Genomic DNA, 16,603 nt, shown 5'->3' on the forward strand with positions numbered 1-16,603 from the left:
TTTCCTCTGCATTTGTTTGCAGATAAGCTTACAAACATTACTTCCTGGGACAAGGATGCTCTTCTGTTGTGTATCTCTCATCAATCTATGTCAGAGAGATATCATTAGTGATGACTAGGGCCATGCGGATCCAGAGAGTGAAGGGACTTGTAAAAAAAGAAAGGACAGAGACGTTCAGTCTAGAGGGGAGTAAATGGAGAAATTATTCTCTGAAATACTCAAGTGCAGGCATTTTGACTCCTTTGGATTTTCTGCATAAGCTTTTCCCCACGGCTGCTGTCTCATTGTGGGATCCATCAACAGAAGCATCAGGTCTGCACTTGAAATGATGGTCCTCATGAAGACCAAACGTGCAGTCTAGTCCTGGACCAAAACACATAGCTAAATAGTTAACCTTTACTTTTAAATTGGATAATGTTGTAATATCTGGGGTTTTTCCGCAGAGTTTGATCTTTTCTAGAAACCTTTTTGCTAACACATAGCAAGTCTGTTATCATCATCGGGCAGGGCACTCAAAGAGATTAGATTGCAATTAAGCAAGGCCATATGTGGATGTTTAATCAGAAGATGTACAAAACAATATTAACAAACCACAGCCATTTCCTTGCTCATAAAAGCTGCAGTTTTCCAGAATTTACAGAACTGGCAGCAATCCAATCAGAAATCACTGAAGTAAATGACAGTAGCTATTTTTCCTCTTCTGTACCATATCCTGGATAAAAGCAGTTTGTGTTTCCCACTGTTTTCACTGGCACTCAACTCACAAGAAACCCAGTCACAATTACACTACAGCTAGAGCCCTCTCAACTTGTAGCCACTCAAATATGAGGCAAATGAGTGAAATGGAGAAGATCCGTTCCATACTGGACAGCAACAGCCAAAATTGATGGTCATAATTGTTTTTAACAACACAGTGGGATTTTATTTATTTTGTTTGGGATGAGGGGAGGTTGCAAAATAATACAACTGGAAAGGCAAGAATTACTAGATAGCCTAGCTAGTAAACCAGCCTTATGGAACGGCAGTAGGGATCAGCCTGGAATTCTAGCTCTATGACTATAGTCATGGCTTTTAACTTCTCTGTTAATGGACTAGCTTTACTGCTAGATAAGGTGCTGAGGTGCTGGTAGTGAAGAGTTCGCTTTACATCTGTAGTAAGAAATCTTGCACTGCTGAATCTGGATATGGTTATACAGGAAAATCAAGCAAATAGCTTAGGCTGCTTCTCGCTGATGGGCAATGTAACACAGAGGGATCTGCTGAATTTTTAGCTGGCTTTTGTTCACAAATCAGCAAAAGGAGGTGCACAACCACTGAGTAACTTTTAAAATGAGGTGAGTGGCAGCTGTTTCCCTTCACATGATTCCTTAATGTTTGCTTTGACGTTGGACAAAATACAAATTGCAGAAATAAAAAAAAATTAATTTTTTTTAAAGTATGGTTTCTTAGTTCTTCAATTCATTGCATATCCACCCAAGCTGCTAATGCTCTCATGCCTAAACCTCCTTCTAACCCTCCTCCAAAATGACTGATTTTAGTACTGAACTGAGGTTGGACTCCGGCCTACCCTGTGAAAGTGAATTTGATTCATACAAATTACTATTTCTCAGAAACTGCTAACTTTGCCTTCCTCTTACAGTTTTTATATAATTTCCTGTATGTAGACATATTTTTCCAAATACCAAAACAATGATGAAATTGTCTTTTCTTTCTTGAAAGGGAAGGAAACAATATGAAACATTGTCAACCTTTCTATTTTAAGGGTGCTTGGTTGTGACTAGGACTCTTCTTGTCTGTTTTCATAATATTTTCTGTTTTTCCCACTTTCTGTATGGCTGGCATCATCTTAACCCTGGCAGAAAGTTTGTGTTCTTACGTGTACATTTTACAGCTCACTTCATGTGTCGGGTTTTTTTGGGGGTGGTGCAAGGAGGGGGTTCTTTTTTCACCACCCTGTGATAGAGTGAGTTTAAACTGCATAATAGCATTCTGGGGAGAAAAAAAAAAAGAAAAGAAAAAAAAAAGAAAAAGTTCTGCATTAGAAACAAGGAAGCGTTTTATCCTAGAGAAATTTCTTGAGCTGCTAATAATGGCAGAGGACCTTCAGCTGGATTTTGTTTGAGCAGGGATTAGAGGGGCAGAAGTAGCTAAGTGGGCTTCACTCAGGAAGGGCTATGTGTTACTTGTGTGGGTCCTACTAGGCAACTTTTGGTTTGTGAAGCCTGCCCTCAAGGAGTTGGTTTATTTGGATTTAATGACTCATGTAGGCTTGTGGATCAGCTTTATTTTCTTTAGTGAACCAAAGGATGCTGTTTGATCCTGCAAAATGAAAGGGAATGCTTCAAGTATGCTTCTACAGTCTAGAAATCAAAGGATTGATTGAATCACTTAAAGAGGGACAGGAAAAATAAGTGCCGTGACTATGTTGCAAAGATAACTGTTCTGTGTGTCCGCCTGCAATGAGTAAAAAATGACCCTATTGATACCTGGGGCCCACATAATGTGGTTCAGGGACGGCTGAATCACATTGTTTTCTAGCAGTTCATCTTCAGGGAATCACTTTTTTTTACCTCCACTTAGATGTTTGCTTTTCCCAGACATTGGAAAAAGATGGTCTTGACTTCAAAATGTATGAGTAGGTGTTGAGGCAAAAGGGCATATTGCTACTGTCCTTGTCCCCTATTGTTGCTCTACAAAGCATCTCTCTGTTCCTCTTCTTTGTTTTCTTGCATAAAAACATCTCTTCAGTGCCACCACTCTTCTGCTGGCATCTCCCTGCACTGTGTTCATTCTTACCTCATTTAATCTCTTCACATACACAGCTGATGAAAGAGCCCATCTTTATCCAGCAGCTCTATAAATCATTAAGTAGGCTTAGATTTACATATAAAACAGCATGAAAGATGATAAGTCAAGAGGCTGTGATGAACTTGTTCAATACAAGTCATAAGGCTTCCTCTACATAAATAAAAATAAAGAAATTAGCAGAAGGTTTTGGCATTCCTAACTGACAGGCATTCAATGGAAGCTTGCATAGTCATCCAGAGGTACTGGAAGTTGAGTGCAAGATGAAAGATATTGCAGAAAATTAAATGTAATGCAAGGCTTTGTATTCTGCAGAGAAAATCAGTGACAGGAAAGGGAAGGGAAAGCTTTTGAGATTTGCCCTGATCTGAACTTCTTTGACTTATATGTGACATGGTTTGAGTAACTTTGGTTTCAGAAGACCTAATTTGCATTACACATATAGCAGATAAGCATCATGTCTAGTATGGGTGCAAACGTGGAATCCATACTGGATCAACTATGCGAAGAGGGAAGCTCTAGTATCTGCAAACTATTTTGAGAGAAATTTTCCTTAATGAGGACAGTATCTGACACTTTGCTTCTTATAGATGACACTACCTTTTCTACTATAGGTGTGGACACCTTGTACCTTCAATAAGAAGCTGCATTATATTTTTTTTAAAAAGATAGCAGTACAGGATAAACAAAAGTTTTTATTTAACTATCTTGAAGATACATGCTGCAGTTTGTCCAGGAAGAAGTATTAGGCTAAGCTGGCAAGGGACTAACATGTTATTCTTTCAACAAACCGAGAACAACTTATTCAAAAAGCTGGACAGAATTTGCTTGTTCTCGAGTTTCTACCCAAGGTCTATCTAGCTGCTACAATTGTATGAAAATTTTGGAAGTCAAGTTTAAAAGGTTCTTATCCTGTACTTGTTTTTAAAGTTAATGCTGGAAAGTGGGAACTGCTTATACCTGATGCAGTGATGTCTATACAAAAGGACAAAGGCATTCACAAAACGCAACTGCAGCAACTAGGAGGGCAGAAAGATTACTGATCCCACCTCTGCCAACACACCAGATTAACTTTCTGCTTTGGGTTTAAATTTATGGGTGGCAGGAGAGGGGCAGAACTTTGGACATCTCTTGCATGTATTTTTTATCCATAAAAACTTGTTCCCCTGCAAAAGATGCATGTCTCCTTGACCTGCCTTTTTCCTCTGAGTTTGTAACCTGGGTTTGTTGGCAGGGAAATTATGGTATTTGCTCCATAATAAAATTTCACACATAGTGTGTCACAAATACATAAATGAAGATTTATCAGTGATTTAGTTTCATGTCCAATAATGACAGTGCAAATCTTCACAATGATAACATAGATCTGGTATGAGTGGAGCACCACGCATTTGAAATGCTGCCTTTGGTTTCCTGGAGACTGAGAGAGGCATTCATGTGCTGATTACTTGCAATGTGCAACCTGAAGACTTTCTTTAATTCCATATGGACATATTTGGATACTGTTATTTTAATTTTTTAAGGAAGTAGAGCTCCTGGAAAATAAGGCCCACTCAGCTTTCAAATACTAGGTTGTCAGCATGGTGTGATTCAGCTCACTTTGAGACAGACTTTTAAGGAAAGTCAAATGCCTTTCACATAGGTAGCCCAGTATAAAAAAAATCCCCTGGTGCTGTCATTTAGCAAGGAGTACATAAAGATTCATGGTAAGCATATCTAGGTCATCTGAGATGTGAATCTGGTTGCAGGTGCCTGGATAAACATAGTCTTACTAAAATAATCGTTACAAAACCCCCACCACAAGGCAAATATCTGTGCCATTTGGGTTACAGATTATGTTAGGTATTTGACTAAACAAAAATATGATGTGGAATACCATTGTCTTCTAAGTGTGCTGATCGGCTGTTTTGTGTGTGTGTGTCGTATTTATCATCAGCGACCATTTCTTCTCCCAGGAGAAGCTGTCAGAATATGTCATAAGAAAAGAGGAAAAAATGTCACCTAGCAACCAAAGCTTTATGAAGAAAAGTTTCACACTGACCAGCAGAGACAGACCGAGCGGGGGAGTTGGGAGGAGGCATGAGCAACAGTGAAAAGGCTGCTTGTCTGCTGCTCTGGCGCTGATCTCAGCCCTGTTACGGTAGGTGCTCTGGGCACAAAGTTCGTCTCAAAGGAAGTTTGGAGTTTCTGTCAAACTGGCTTGCATAGAACTTGGTTTGCAAAAGAGGACTTTGGGTTGCTTTTTCCTGACTTTCAGATATGGATTTGAAAATGATAAAATCTCAAATCATGATGGGGATCTACATTTTAATTTTTTAACGGTAAAAAGTAAACTTGAGAGGAAAGGGTATTATCTCTCTTTTGTCTATCACATTTATCTCTTTTATCCTTTCCTACCATTAACAAAGACCAGATTAGCAGATATTTCCTCTGTTATCTGGTTAAGCAGAGAGGAGCATTTCTTTTTTAAAGTCTTTGAGAAATTAAGAGATTCAGAGTTAAGATTACTTGCCCCCTCCGGGTACTGTAGGGAAACTAGGGAACAGTAAGAGACAGGCTTGTTTATGGGGGAAACAATACATCTTGGAAAATATTAGTACACCTGAATTAACACAACACTGAACAGGATACTGTGCTTTGTCTGAGCAAGGAATACAGTACTTAAAAACAGGCTAGTGGACTGTGGTTGAAAATTAGAGCAATACTTCTGTCATTTCTGCTGCACAGGCTTGCACATGGTCCGTTTTACCTCCTGCCTGTGCTTGCATGATAGTATGAGTGGGGGTAATAGCATGGAGAGGATGTGAGTAGGATTGATCTGGCATACTATGCATGCGAGGCACACACAACTGCTGCTGTTTTATTTCACCACTACACCAACAGAAACGGCCCTCATGTAGACACTTCAGGCTATTCCGGCTAAGGTTTTTACAGTCAGGGATGCAATATACTTTATTATAATTGCATGCATTTCATAACCCGCAGACTTCATAACCTGTTAAGAGTGGCTTTGCAGCATGGCAATTTTACTTCTTTATGGCTTCTTCTAGTTCTGCGGTGGGAAGGGGAGCTGTGTTTTTTGGATTTTTGCAGTCATGTTTGAGCCTTTATCCGTCTCTTTCCCACTGCTATTTGTCTCGTTCAGTCTCTGCCTCCACACCCTCCTCCCCAAATTCATAGCAAACGCCGAGAGAGAAATCCTGAACTCCCGTGTCGCACCCTGATAACCGATCCCAGATCCGGAACTGGCAAAATGGTGCAACATAACGGGGTGGCGCCCACCTCGCTACGGGCTGCGCACCCTTCCCGGCCCCACCGCCGGCCGGTCCAGCTCGGGCCGCCCGACACCGGCAACAACCGCGGCGGACCCTCCAGATCGGGATGCCATTTCTCCCTTCGTGAAGCTGGCACCCCGTGGAGCTCGGTCGCGCCTTTCATGGGGCTGCGGACGGCTGCTCTCCCGGTGGCGGCTCGTGCCAGGATGCTTTTACTGACCTCGCGGGGCGCCCGCCGGCCCGGGCCAGCCCCGCGGCTCGCTCCCTCCCGGCGGGCAGCGGCCCCCTGCGCGGGGCAGGCGGCCGCCGCCCGTACTCGGGTCGGCGGTGCCGGGCGGGGGGGCCGGGGGCGGTGCGACCCCAGCCCGGGGCGGCTCCCGGCGCCGCCGCGGCCGTCGCCGTGCCTGCTCTCCCGCTCCGCCCCGCCGCGCTCCGCCCCGCCCCGCCGGCAGCTCCGGGCCCGCCCAGTCGGAGGCGCCCCAGGCGGCCCTCCGGGCTGGGGGGAGCCGCCGCCGCCGCCGCTGCTACGGCCCGGCGCGGCGGGGCGGGGGGAGGAGGAAGAGGGGAGGGGGGGAGAGAGAGAAAGGGGGAGAGGGAGGGAGGGAGGAAGAGAGAGAGAGGGAGGAAGGAAGGGAGGGAGGGAGGGAGGGGAGGTGAGGTGAGGTGAGGTGCCGCCGCCGCCAGCCGCCTTGCCGCTTTGCTTTCCGCAGCCGGTGCGGAGGAGGGGGCAGCCCGCGGCAGGCGTCCCGGCATGCTGAAAGTCACCATGCCCTCCTCCTCCCCCTCCTCCTCCTCCTCCTCCTCCTCCACCTCCTCCGGCTCCTCGGCCGCCGGCCGCCCCGCGTCCGCGGCGCCCGACTACTGGATCGACGGCTCCAACAAGGACACCCTGGCCCACTACTTCGAGCTGGAGTCCGAGCTGGGACGGTGAGGCGGCGCCGGGCCGGGCCGGGGCGGCCGAGGGGCGCGGGGCGCGCGGGCGGCCGCCGCGGCGCCTCCCCGGGCGGAGCGGCGGGGCCGGGGCTGCGGGGGCTGGATGCCCCCTCCCCGCCGTCCCTGCGTCGCTGTGGCGAGAGCGGCAAAACTTTGCTTTGTGTGAACGGCTTCGGGAGACCGTGCTGCCTTTCACGGCATGTAGGCTTTCGAAGGAAAATCACACCTCCTGGGAGCCAAGCTCTGCAAAAACCCAAACGGAGCGAGTGATTTTCAGGAGAAGGCATCAATCCGTCTCGGTAAACGCTGGTCCACACGAGCAGCTTCACGTTAGGCAGGTTACCTGTATATTTCCAGACTCTAGACCTAATACTGTATCAGCTGAATGGTAGGCATCACTTCGAGAGCACTAAATGCCAGCTTATTCACAGCCTCACTTCATACGAGTCCTTTTATCGTTATCACCATTATCAACACCCTTAGACCTTGCGCTGACGAAACTCCCACTTGAGACAGGAGTCCATGCATAGGCCTCTGCAAGCAGAGTATTTCAGTTGGAGTGCAGTGCAGACGAGTGAGCTGGTACATGTTCATTCATGAATTCTGCGCTACTGCCCTGATGCTTCTGCCTGGCAACTTAGAGGTCCCAAGTGTTCAGGTTTTCTAAAATTGAAGTCCAGTGTAAAATGCTGTTGCCTATATCTAATGTACAGTTTTTACTCTCTAATTAACAGTTGTTGGTTCATGTTGAATTTGTGGGTGTTATGGGTTAAAAAAAAAAGTGGAAAATGACAAGTTTTTTAAGGGTTTACGGTAGATGACTTAAGTCTGTAAGTCAGTAGGTAACAAAGAGAAATTGTTAATTTTGCCAGTGATAGAGTGTTAAAATCCTGGATGACTGTGGGAAATTTTCAGCTAATAACATGGTTGCCTTGCTACAGTATTTTTGCAGGAAGGGCATGCAATGAAAGTAATTGCTACAAAACATACCTGTGCTTGCTGTACTGTAACTGATAGGGGCAGGAAAGGCTGTAGAAATACGGCATAGTATCATTCTTGGTTTGCTGGCTAGGTCTTAAGCATCTGCTGCTACCTTTTTGCCACTATTACTAGCCAGACTTAAATAGGGATGGGTTTATATACGCTTACCACATTTATACTTGACTTCACTGTACACCTATGCAGAAACATAAAAATGTAAAGCAGGAAATATTGTTGTGTCAGTTTTGTGTCCAGAATTGACAAAAAAAAGGTGTGTGCTGCTGAATAATAGCAGTTGATACCAACTTCATCACCTGGATTAATACTGTCATATGTGGTCTCTCTAGAACCCTTTCAGCACGTGTGCTAGTGTCTGTGGGCCTCGTTTAAGAATAGTCTGTATTGGTGATTCATCATGGGTTTATTGCATAGCTTGGGAAGGGGTTTTAAAATGTGAACTCTCCTGTCTGAGGAAGGAAGAGTTAATGAAAGCTGAGGTGCAGTGGGTTTTTCTACCTTGCAAAGTGAGACAGTAGATGCTGAAACCCAAACAAAAGGTTTGAATAAGGAAGATAACCATAGCCAGCTAGTGTAGAGATGTGAGCCACTAAGTCTGTGCTGCTGTTGGATAGAACTGGGAAACAAGATTTAAAACAAAAGTAGAAAGAAAACTGGAGGTAAGAACCACCTTAATTAAAGACCATGAGGTAGGCAAGGGAGAGAGAAGAACTGGGAGGGGTACATGCTCTGAGGGAAAATTGTGCTAATGGGTATGGCAGCGAGAGGCTACAGGCCACACTCCCAGAAATGTTGCTGCTGGCTGCACAGATCTCGGTCCTTAGGTCCCAAGGCTAGCTGTGAGATCCTTTCAGAGCCAGCATCCAGAGTGCTGATGCTTACCTCAGACCCTCTCTGATAGCCCAGGTGTATCTTAGTAAATCTGTAAGGGACATGCAACAATCCCTCTCGGCTCCCAAGTGTAATAAAAAACTGTATTGTTTTCTCTTGGTAACCTTGTCTCCAACCTTTTCATTTTGGAGGTGATTTTGAGTACGCCTACAAACAAATATTCATTGCGTAGGTTAGTGGTGGTGAAAGTATACCAGATGAGGCTGAAAAATGTGGGTATGTGATCCCTTTGGATGTAGTAAATCAACATAATATACTAAAATACCCAACAGGAGTCACTATCCTAAAATATCTTTAACAAATACAGGGATTGGAAGATGTCTTTTGTCAGACTACAAAGACGTGCATTGGACAGCTGTTGCCAAGTATGGGAGTTCCCCTTTGGAAGGGCTGCCCTTTCTGCAAAGTATGTCTGGCAAATCCCTAAGCCACCATAGTCAGTAATTCTTGCTTGTATGACCAACTAAGGAGTCATGGGAGAAGATGGGGAAGGTCCTGCTAGCAAGAAAAATAATAAATGCCTAACAGCTTGGATAGGAGTAAAGAGTTGTCTTTCAACAGTGGAGTTCCAGAGAGATCAGTTCAGGTCTCTGTGCTGCTCAACATGCTCATAAATAAAGGGGTTGAACAGTGATATTTGCTGGTCTTACTAAATTATTGGGGGTTTTAAAGACAGGGTTGCATAAGAAGAATTGCAGAAAGACCTTATTGGACTGACTGGGCATTTAAATGGTGGATGAAATTCAGTTCAGGTAAATAAAATGGGGGTGGAGGAGAAACTATTTGTTTTCTCTCCCTTGTAAATCCTATAGTGCAGTTAAGTCCGAGATCTCTGGAGACACGTGTGGCATGGATGGAACACCTGGTTAGAGGTGCTTGTTTGCTGTTTTCTTTGCTGCAAGCTCTGTAGGGCATCTGACAAAGCTAGCAAGTCAAAAATGAACCATAGGAGGTAAGGCCATTTCACGCAGCGTGTAGTTAAGTAGTGGAACTCCTGGCCACTGGATACTATGGATGCTAAAAGCTTACATGTGTTTAACAGGCAGCTAGGCAAGTTTACGTTCAGGAAATCCATTAAGACTGATTAAACATGAAGATACTAACTATTGAACTGTAAATTATTGAATGTTGTGAGAGTATTCTTTGACAGTATTGATATAGGTTTGCTCTATTCTTACATTCTTCTTGAGGTACCGGTGTTTGGCCACTGTTAGAGACAGTATTCTGGGCTAGACAGGCTTTTATTCTGACCCAGGACAGCTATTTTTATGTTCTACTGAATGCCTGGCTAGTTCACCTTCCTTTTAGTCCATTTCTGACAAGGGGTTTTTGTGCATACCACGTAACTAGAGTTCAAAATGCTGTAAAGATGAGATTTGGTCTTTGTTTTACAAAGACTATCTGTTCCTTCTCTGAAGGTTGCAATGTCAGTCAATTGTGGACATTGGAATTTTGTTCCAAGTGTATTTCATCTAAAAGCTTGTTTCCCACACTCCTTTGGAAAAAGATTTTAATAATTTTAGGTTCTAAACTGGTATGTTCCTTAAAGACTACAACCTTTTGTTAGCCTTATATAACCCATGATGTATCTTTTGGTACAGAGTTTCTGAATTCAGGATTGGTCTAAAAATGGTATTTGACTGAAGAGGAAAATCAGTTACAATTTTTTTGATGCTCAGCAATATTACAAAAAAGGAATTTCTCTTTGTTGGAATTTTAGTTAGTGAGTTTTACTTAGCATGCACTCTCTCGTCTAACTGTGCCAAACTACGTGACTAGACGTAGGGGTTGTTGATGTGCTAGAAACCAGGGAAGTGCCTGAGATCAGTCACATAGGAATTAGCGCTTCTCCTCCCAAAAATGTGGCGGGATCAGCAGCCCAACTAAAGTGCATCTATACCACTGCACGCAGCATGGGCAACAAACAGGAGGAGCTGGAAGCCATTGTCCAGCAGGGAAACTATGATATAATTGCAATCACGGAAACATGGTGGGGATGACTTGCACAACTAGAGTGCTTCACTGGATGGCTACAAACTCTTCAGAAGGGACAGGCAAGGCAGGAGAGGCGGTGGGGTAGCCCTGTATGTCAAGGAGTGCTTTGACTGTCTAGAGGTTAACAATGGGGACCATAGGGTTGAGTGTCTGTTGGTAAGAATCAGGGGGAAGGCCAACAAGGCAGATATCATGGCGGGAGTCTGTTACAGACCACCCAACTAGGATGAGGAGACAGACAAAATAGTCTATAAGCAGCTGGGAGAAATCACACTATTGATAGCCCTTGTTCTCATGGGGGACTTCAACTTACCAGGTGTCTGCTGGAAATACAATACGGCAAAGAGGAAACGGTCTAGAAGGTTCCTGTCCTGTGTGGACAATAACTTCCTGACAGAGCTGGTGAGTGAGCCAACAAGGGAAGGCGCCTGCTGGACATGTTGTTTGTGAACAGAGAAGGACTTGTGGGGGATGCAATGGTGGGAGGCCATCTTGGGCACAGTGAACATGAAATGACAGTTTTCAATTGTCAGAGAAGTAAGGAGGAGGGTCAGCAGAACTGCTACCTTGGACTTCTGGAGGGCTGACTTTGGCCAGTTTAGGGGCCTGGTGGGAAGAGTCCCTTGGGAGGCAGTCCTGAAGGGCAAAGGAGTCCAGGGAGGCTGGACACTCTTCAAGAAGGAAGTCTTAAAGGTGTGGGAGCAGGCAGTCCCCTTGTGCTGGAAGAGGAGATGGCAGGGAAGAAGACCGGCTTGGCTGAACAGAGAGCTTTGGGTGGAACTCAGGTAAAAAAAGAGAGTTTATGACCTTTGGCAGAAGGGGCAGGCAACTCAGGAGGACTACAAGGATGTCATGAGTTTTTGCAGGGAGGAAATTAGAATGGCCAAAGCCCAGCTAGAACTTAACCTGGCAACGGCTGTAAAAGACAACAAAAAATGATTCTGTAAATATTTTAGTGATGAAAGGAGGGCTAAGGAGAATCTTCATCCTTTACTGGACATGGGGGGAAACATAGTGACAGAGGATGAGGAAAAGGCTGAGGTACTTCATGCCTTCTTTGCCTCAGTCTTTAATGGTAAGACCAGTTGTTGTCCAGGTACCCAGCTCCCTGAGCTGGAAGACAGGGACGGGGAGCAGAATGAAGCCCCCACAATCCAAGGGGAAATGGTTAGTGACCTGCTACCCGAATTAGACACCCACAAGTCTATGGGGCCAGATGGGATCGACGCAGGGGTACTGAGGGAGCTGGCAGGAGTGCTCACCAAGCCACTTTCCATCATCTACCAGCAGTCCTGGATAACCAGGGAGGTCCCAGTAGCCTGGAGGTTAGCAAATGTGACGCCCATCTTCAAGAAGGGCCAGAAGGAGGATCCGGGGAACTCCAGGCCTGTCAGCCTGACCTCGGTGCCAGGGAAGATTATGGAGCAGATCATCTGGAGTGCCATCACGTGGCGCATACGGGACAACCAGGTGATCAGGCCCAGTCAGCATGGGTTTATGAAAGGCAGGTCCTGCCTTACTAACCTGATCTCCTTCTATGACAAGGTGACCTGCTTAGAGGGTGAGGGAAAGACTGTGGATATAGTCTACATCGATTTTATTAAAGCCTTAGACACTGTTTCCCACAGCATTCTCCTGGAGAAACTGACTGCTCATGCCTTGGGCAGGTGTACTCTTTGCTGGGTAAAAAACTGGGTGGATGGCTGGGCCCGAAGGGTTGTGGTGAATGGAGTTAAATCCAGCTGGTGGCTGGTCACAAGTGGTGTTCCCCAGGGCTCAGTGTTGGGGACAGTTCTGTTTAGTATCTTTATCAATGATCTGGACAATGGGATGAAGTGCACCTACAGTAAGTTTGCAGATGACACCAAGTTGGGTGGGAGTGTTGATCTGCTTGAGGGTAGGAAGGCTCTGCAGAGGGATCTGGACAGGCTGGATCCATGGGCCGAGGCCAATTGGATGAGGTTCAAAAAGGCCAAGTGCGGAGTCCTGCACTTGGGTCACAACAACCCCAGGCAACAATATAGGCTTGGGGAAGAGTGGCTGGAAAGCTGCCTGGCGGAAAAGGACCTGGGGGTGTTGATTGACAGCCGGCTGAAGATGAGCCAGCAGTGTGCCCAGGTGGCCAAGAAGGCCATTGGCATCCTGGCTTGTATCAGAAACAGTGTGGCCAACAGGAGTAGGGAGGTGATCGTGCCCCTGTACTCAGCCCTGGTGAGGCCGCACCTCGAATCCTGTGTTCAGTTTTGGGCCCCTCACTACAAGAAGGACATTGAGGTGCTGGAGTGTGTCCAGAGAAGGGTGACGAAGCTGGTGAGGGGTCTGGAACACAAGTCTTACGAGGAGCGGCTGAGGGAGCTGGGGTTGTTCAGTCTGGAGAAGAGGAGGCTGAGGGGAGACCTTATTGCTCTCTACAGTTACCTGAAAGGAGGTTGCAGAGAGGTGGGTGTTGGTCTCTTCTCCCAACTGACAAGTGATAGGACAAGAGGAAATGGCCTCAAGTTGTGCCAGGGGAGGTTTAGTTTGGATGTTGGGAAAACCTTCTCAACTGAAAGGGTTGTCAGACATTGGAATAGGCTGCCCAGGGAGGTGGTTGAGTCACCATCCCTGAAGGTATTCAAAAGTCATGTGGATGAGGCTGTTAGGCCCATGGTTTAGTGGTGGACTTGGTAGTGCTAGGTTAATGGTTGGACTTGATTTTCTTAAGGATCTTTTCCAACCTAAATGTTTCTATGATTCTATTTGAGTTGAAACAGTCTAATATTATTGTAGGCAATTGCAGATGGTCAATAGCAGCTGGAAGTATTTCCAACCAAATCCTTAGGGCTTTCTTTCAGTTTCAAAGGTTAAATAAGATACTAATAATTAAAAAAAAAAACAAACTGAAAAGTTACATCCATTTTTCTTTGTGTAAGAATGATAAATCAGGATCTTCCAAGGTTACCTTTTCCTTCAGAGGCATCCTTGCGGAGGACCTGCAACTGAAAGGCGCTCAGAACTTGCAACATACCCTGAATTGACAGTGTGAGCTACATCATAGGTGGTTTCTGTCCTTGAGTTCTTAGCACAGAGAATGTTTAAATCCAATGTGTGTTTTGAAGTCAAGATTTCAGTGTGCAGAATGACGTCTTACTCTGTCAATCCTATTTGAGTGCTGTCGTAGTAGCGTCTACTTTCGTGATGGCCGTAATAGATGAAATCAGGTAACTTTTGTATAAACATAATTTTATAGAAATGGATTGGTTTTGCATTTGATGCTTTCAAGTTCAAACAGTTTTTGCTTTGAAAGTATGCCAATTATTTTCCCTTCCATTCCTTCATTAAAATAAATGGGCCTTTTTTTTGTGTTCATATCAAGAGTCATTTGTTATACAGACTGTTTGCCATGTTTATTTTGAAAATCACTTGCTCATTTTGCTTTGGAATGCATTTAAAGTAGGTCAGTCCCTCCTTCAGTAACACTTTTGCTTACTTGCTTGTGACTTTCAGTACCGGACCTGAGGATTTTGCAGAGATGCAGGAATGCTGCTGACAACACATGGTGCTAGCTGTCTGAATGTGAGCATGGCATGCTTAGCTGAACCAGGATGATAATTACCTTGGTAATTATATAAATATTACCTTGGTAGTGGTTTTCTTCATGCATTGCACCAGGTGGCATAGCCCTAGTTGAAGATTATCGATTCCTTTTCCTCTTGAAGGTGTTCTGTCCACCTCATCTTTCCCCTTGAAAAATGTCCTAAGCATTTGACCACAGGCTCTTCTATGGTGAACACGCGCTTTGCTCCTTCTACTGAAGCCGTGCTGTTGTGAAAACAATCCAATGCTAAATTGCCCAGAAAGAGGATGTCAGATTTTTGTTAAGCATGACACTGTTCTAAGAGGGGGAAGAAGTCAGACCCTATCAAAATGCATGTTAATCTACAGAGTCATAAATAAAAATGAATACCAAGCAGTGAATGTTTTCTGTGGAAGTTCTATAGCTTCTTAATCCAGTGTTCTGGATGAAATTCCTCGCTTGGGTACCAGGAACCAGGACTTGCAATGTATAGCCTGGGTTTTGAAAAAAAATTCTTTGCTCAGCACAGGGAGAGTATTTTCTTCAGTTTTGTCTGGTTCAGTTCAACAACTGATTGATTAAGAATTAAAAAACTGAGTGTTGAAAAAACAAGAAAAGAAAATTTCCTCTACCATTCTGTAAATAAAAAACAATTCGGAGTAGACTTACCATTTCACTGGAGGCTCTCTAATCATGGAGAGAAATGGTCTCTTAGGTATTTTGAACCTTGCCGTGGGAGATATGGTTGCTGACTCTGTTGTCCAAATGCCTGTCTTAGGCAGTAAGTTACTTGTCTAAACATTATCTCTCTCTGCATGTTTCTTAGTTAGAAAAGAAGAAAGCTTTTTTTGAGTATTTGTTGGCACAGTTGACATTCCATTCTTGTTAGAAAATGAGTTTCAAGTTTTACAGACAGTTGTTCAAATCCCTTTACAGTTGGGATTTGTGGCAAAACCATTGTTCTGCTGCAGCCAGGAGTTTTGCATTGAATTGCAAACTCAACACCTGCTTTACTAGGTCTCAGAAAACAGATGATAAAATCCGCTTTTTTCACAATGGCTTATGTGTATATCTGATTCCTGTTAATACTGTGACTGAGGCATTGTTTCCATTATGCCATGATGGAAAATAGCTTTGTTGATTCAATCAGCTATGGACAAAGCATTTAGCTGTCAATGCCTGTGGACAGTCACGTCAGGGAAGCTAACGCTATCATAGCCACCTTCTTTCAGGAATATGTTAATGCTTGTTTCTGTGGAAGAAACTTCCCTGCTACCTCTGTGAATAAACAGATTACTTGGTTTTTAGTACAATCAGTAATATATGTCATAACTATAGTATATAAAAAATAGTTTGAAACAAGCTTTTCTTCTTCTAAATATGAACTTAAATAGACTACTGATAATAGCATGTATTTGCATGTTTCCAATTACAGAAGCACTGAGATTTTATTTGTAACGTTGTATTGCACCATTCCTATTTTTAAAAGGCAATTTGTGAGTGCATCTACACTGAAGCTTTAATTTGGAACAGGAGTGACTTTTGTGAAACAAATGTCCCAATTATCCCCTCTCACTGTGCTTTGCTTTGCATCAAGGGGCATTCTTGGGCACACAGAGCAGACTGAATGTAGCTGAACCAGAAGATGCAGTTCAGGAGCACTTAATCTACTCTAACCTTTTGTGAACATTCAGTTCACAGGACCAGATCAGGGCTCATCTGAGGTAAAACGTGCAAAAAGTTTGTGTGTTGATATCAGCACATTGCCACCATCTGTAACACTGGTGTGCTCCTACTGCACTGCACTACTTGCTAGTGCATACCTAGATTATATGTCCTAGTGATACTGTATTTGAATCTAACTGTAGTTAATCTGCAAGTTGATTAATAGGATGCTTGTGATATCATGCATTCAACATAATGCACAGGTCAATGTCTGTCTGCTCAAGTTTTAATTAACTTGGAAGCTACAGGGATAAATCAAAATTCAGTATGTAGAGTGGGCAGTGAAAGAGTAGTTAGCCATTGCAGAGATTTGCATTATCTCTGTACTTTTATTAGTCTGTGTACTCAATGCATTGTTCTGTCAATAAATTAAGCCATTACCTTTTTTGTATAAAAGGAGTGCTGGAGCAGTTTTGAATAGCTG

General features: G+C 44.2%; 1 protein-coding gene across 1 annotated transcript in view; it reads left to right on the top strand.

Moving 5' to 3' along the window:
• The first annotated feature begins 6,831 nt into the window (after positions 1 to 6,831).
• CAMK4 (calcium/calmodulin dependent protein kinase IV) overlaps positions 6,832 to 16,603 on the top strand; it is a 172,024-nt gene continuing 162,252 nt past the window's right edge. The window contains exon 1 of the mRNA XM_059834185.1: positions 6,832 to 7,007. Within this exon, the coding sequence (XP_059690168.1) occupies positions 6,832 to 7,007 (176 nt within the window). The remainder of the gene's footprint in view (positions 7,008 to 16,603) is intronic.

This window comes from Gavia stellata, chromosome Z (genome assembly GCF_030936135.1).
Source record: "Gavia stellata isolate bGavSte3 chromosome Z, bGavSte3.hap2, whole genome shotgun sequence".
NCBI classification, from domain to species: Eukaryota; Metazoa; Chordata; class Aves; order Gaviiformes; family Gaviidae; genus Gavia; species Gavia stellata.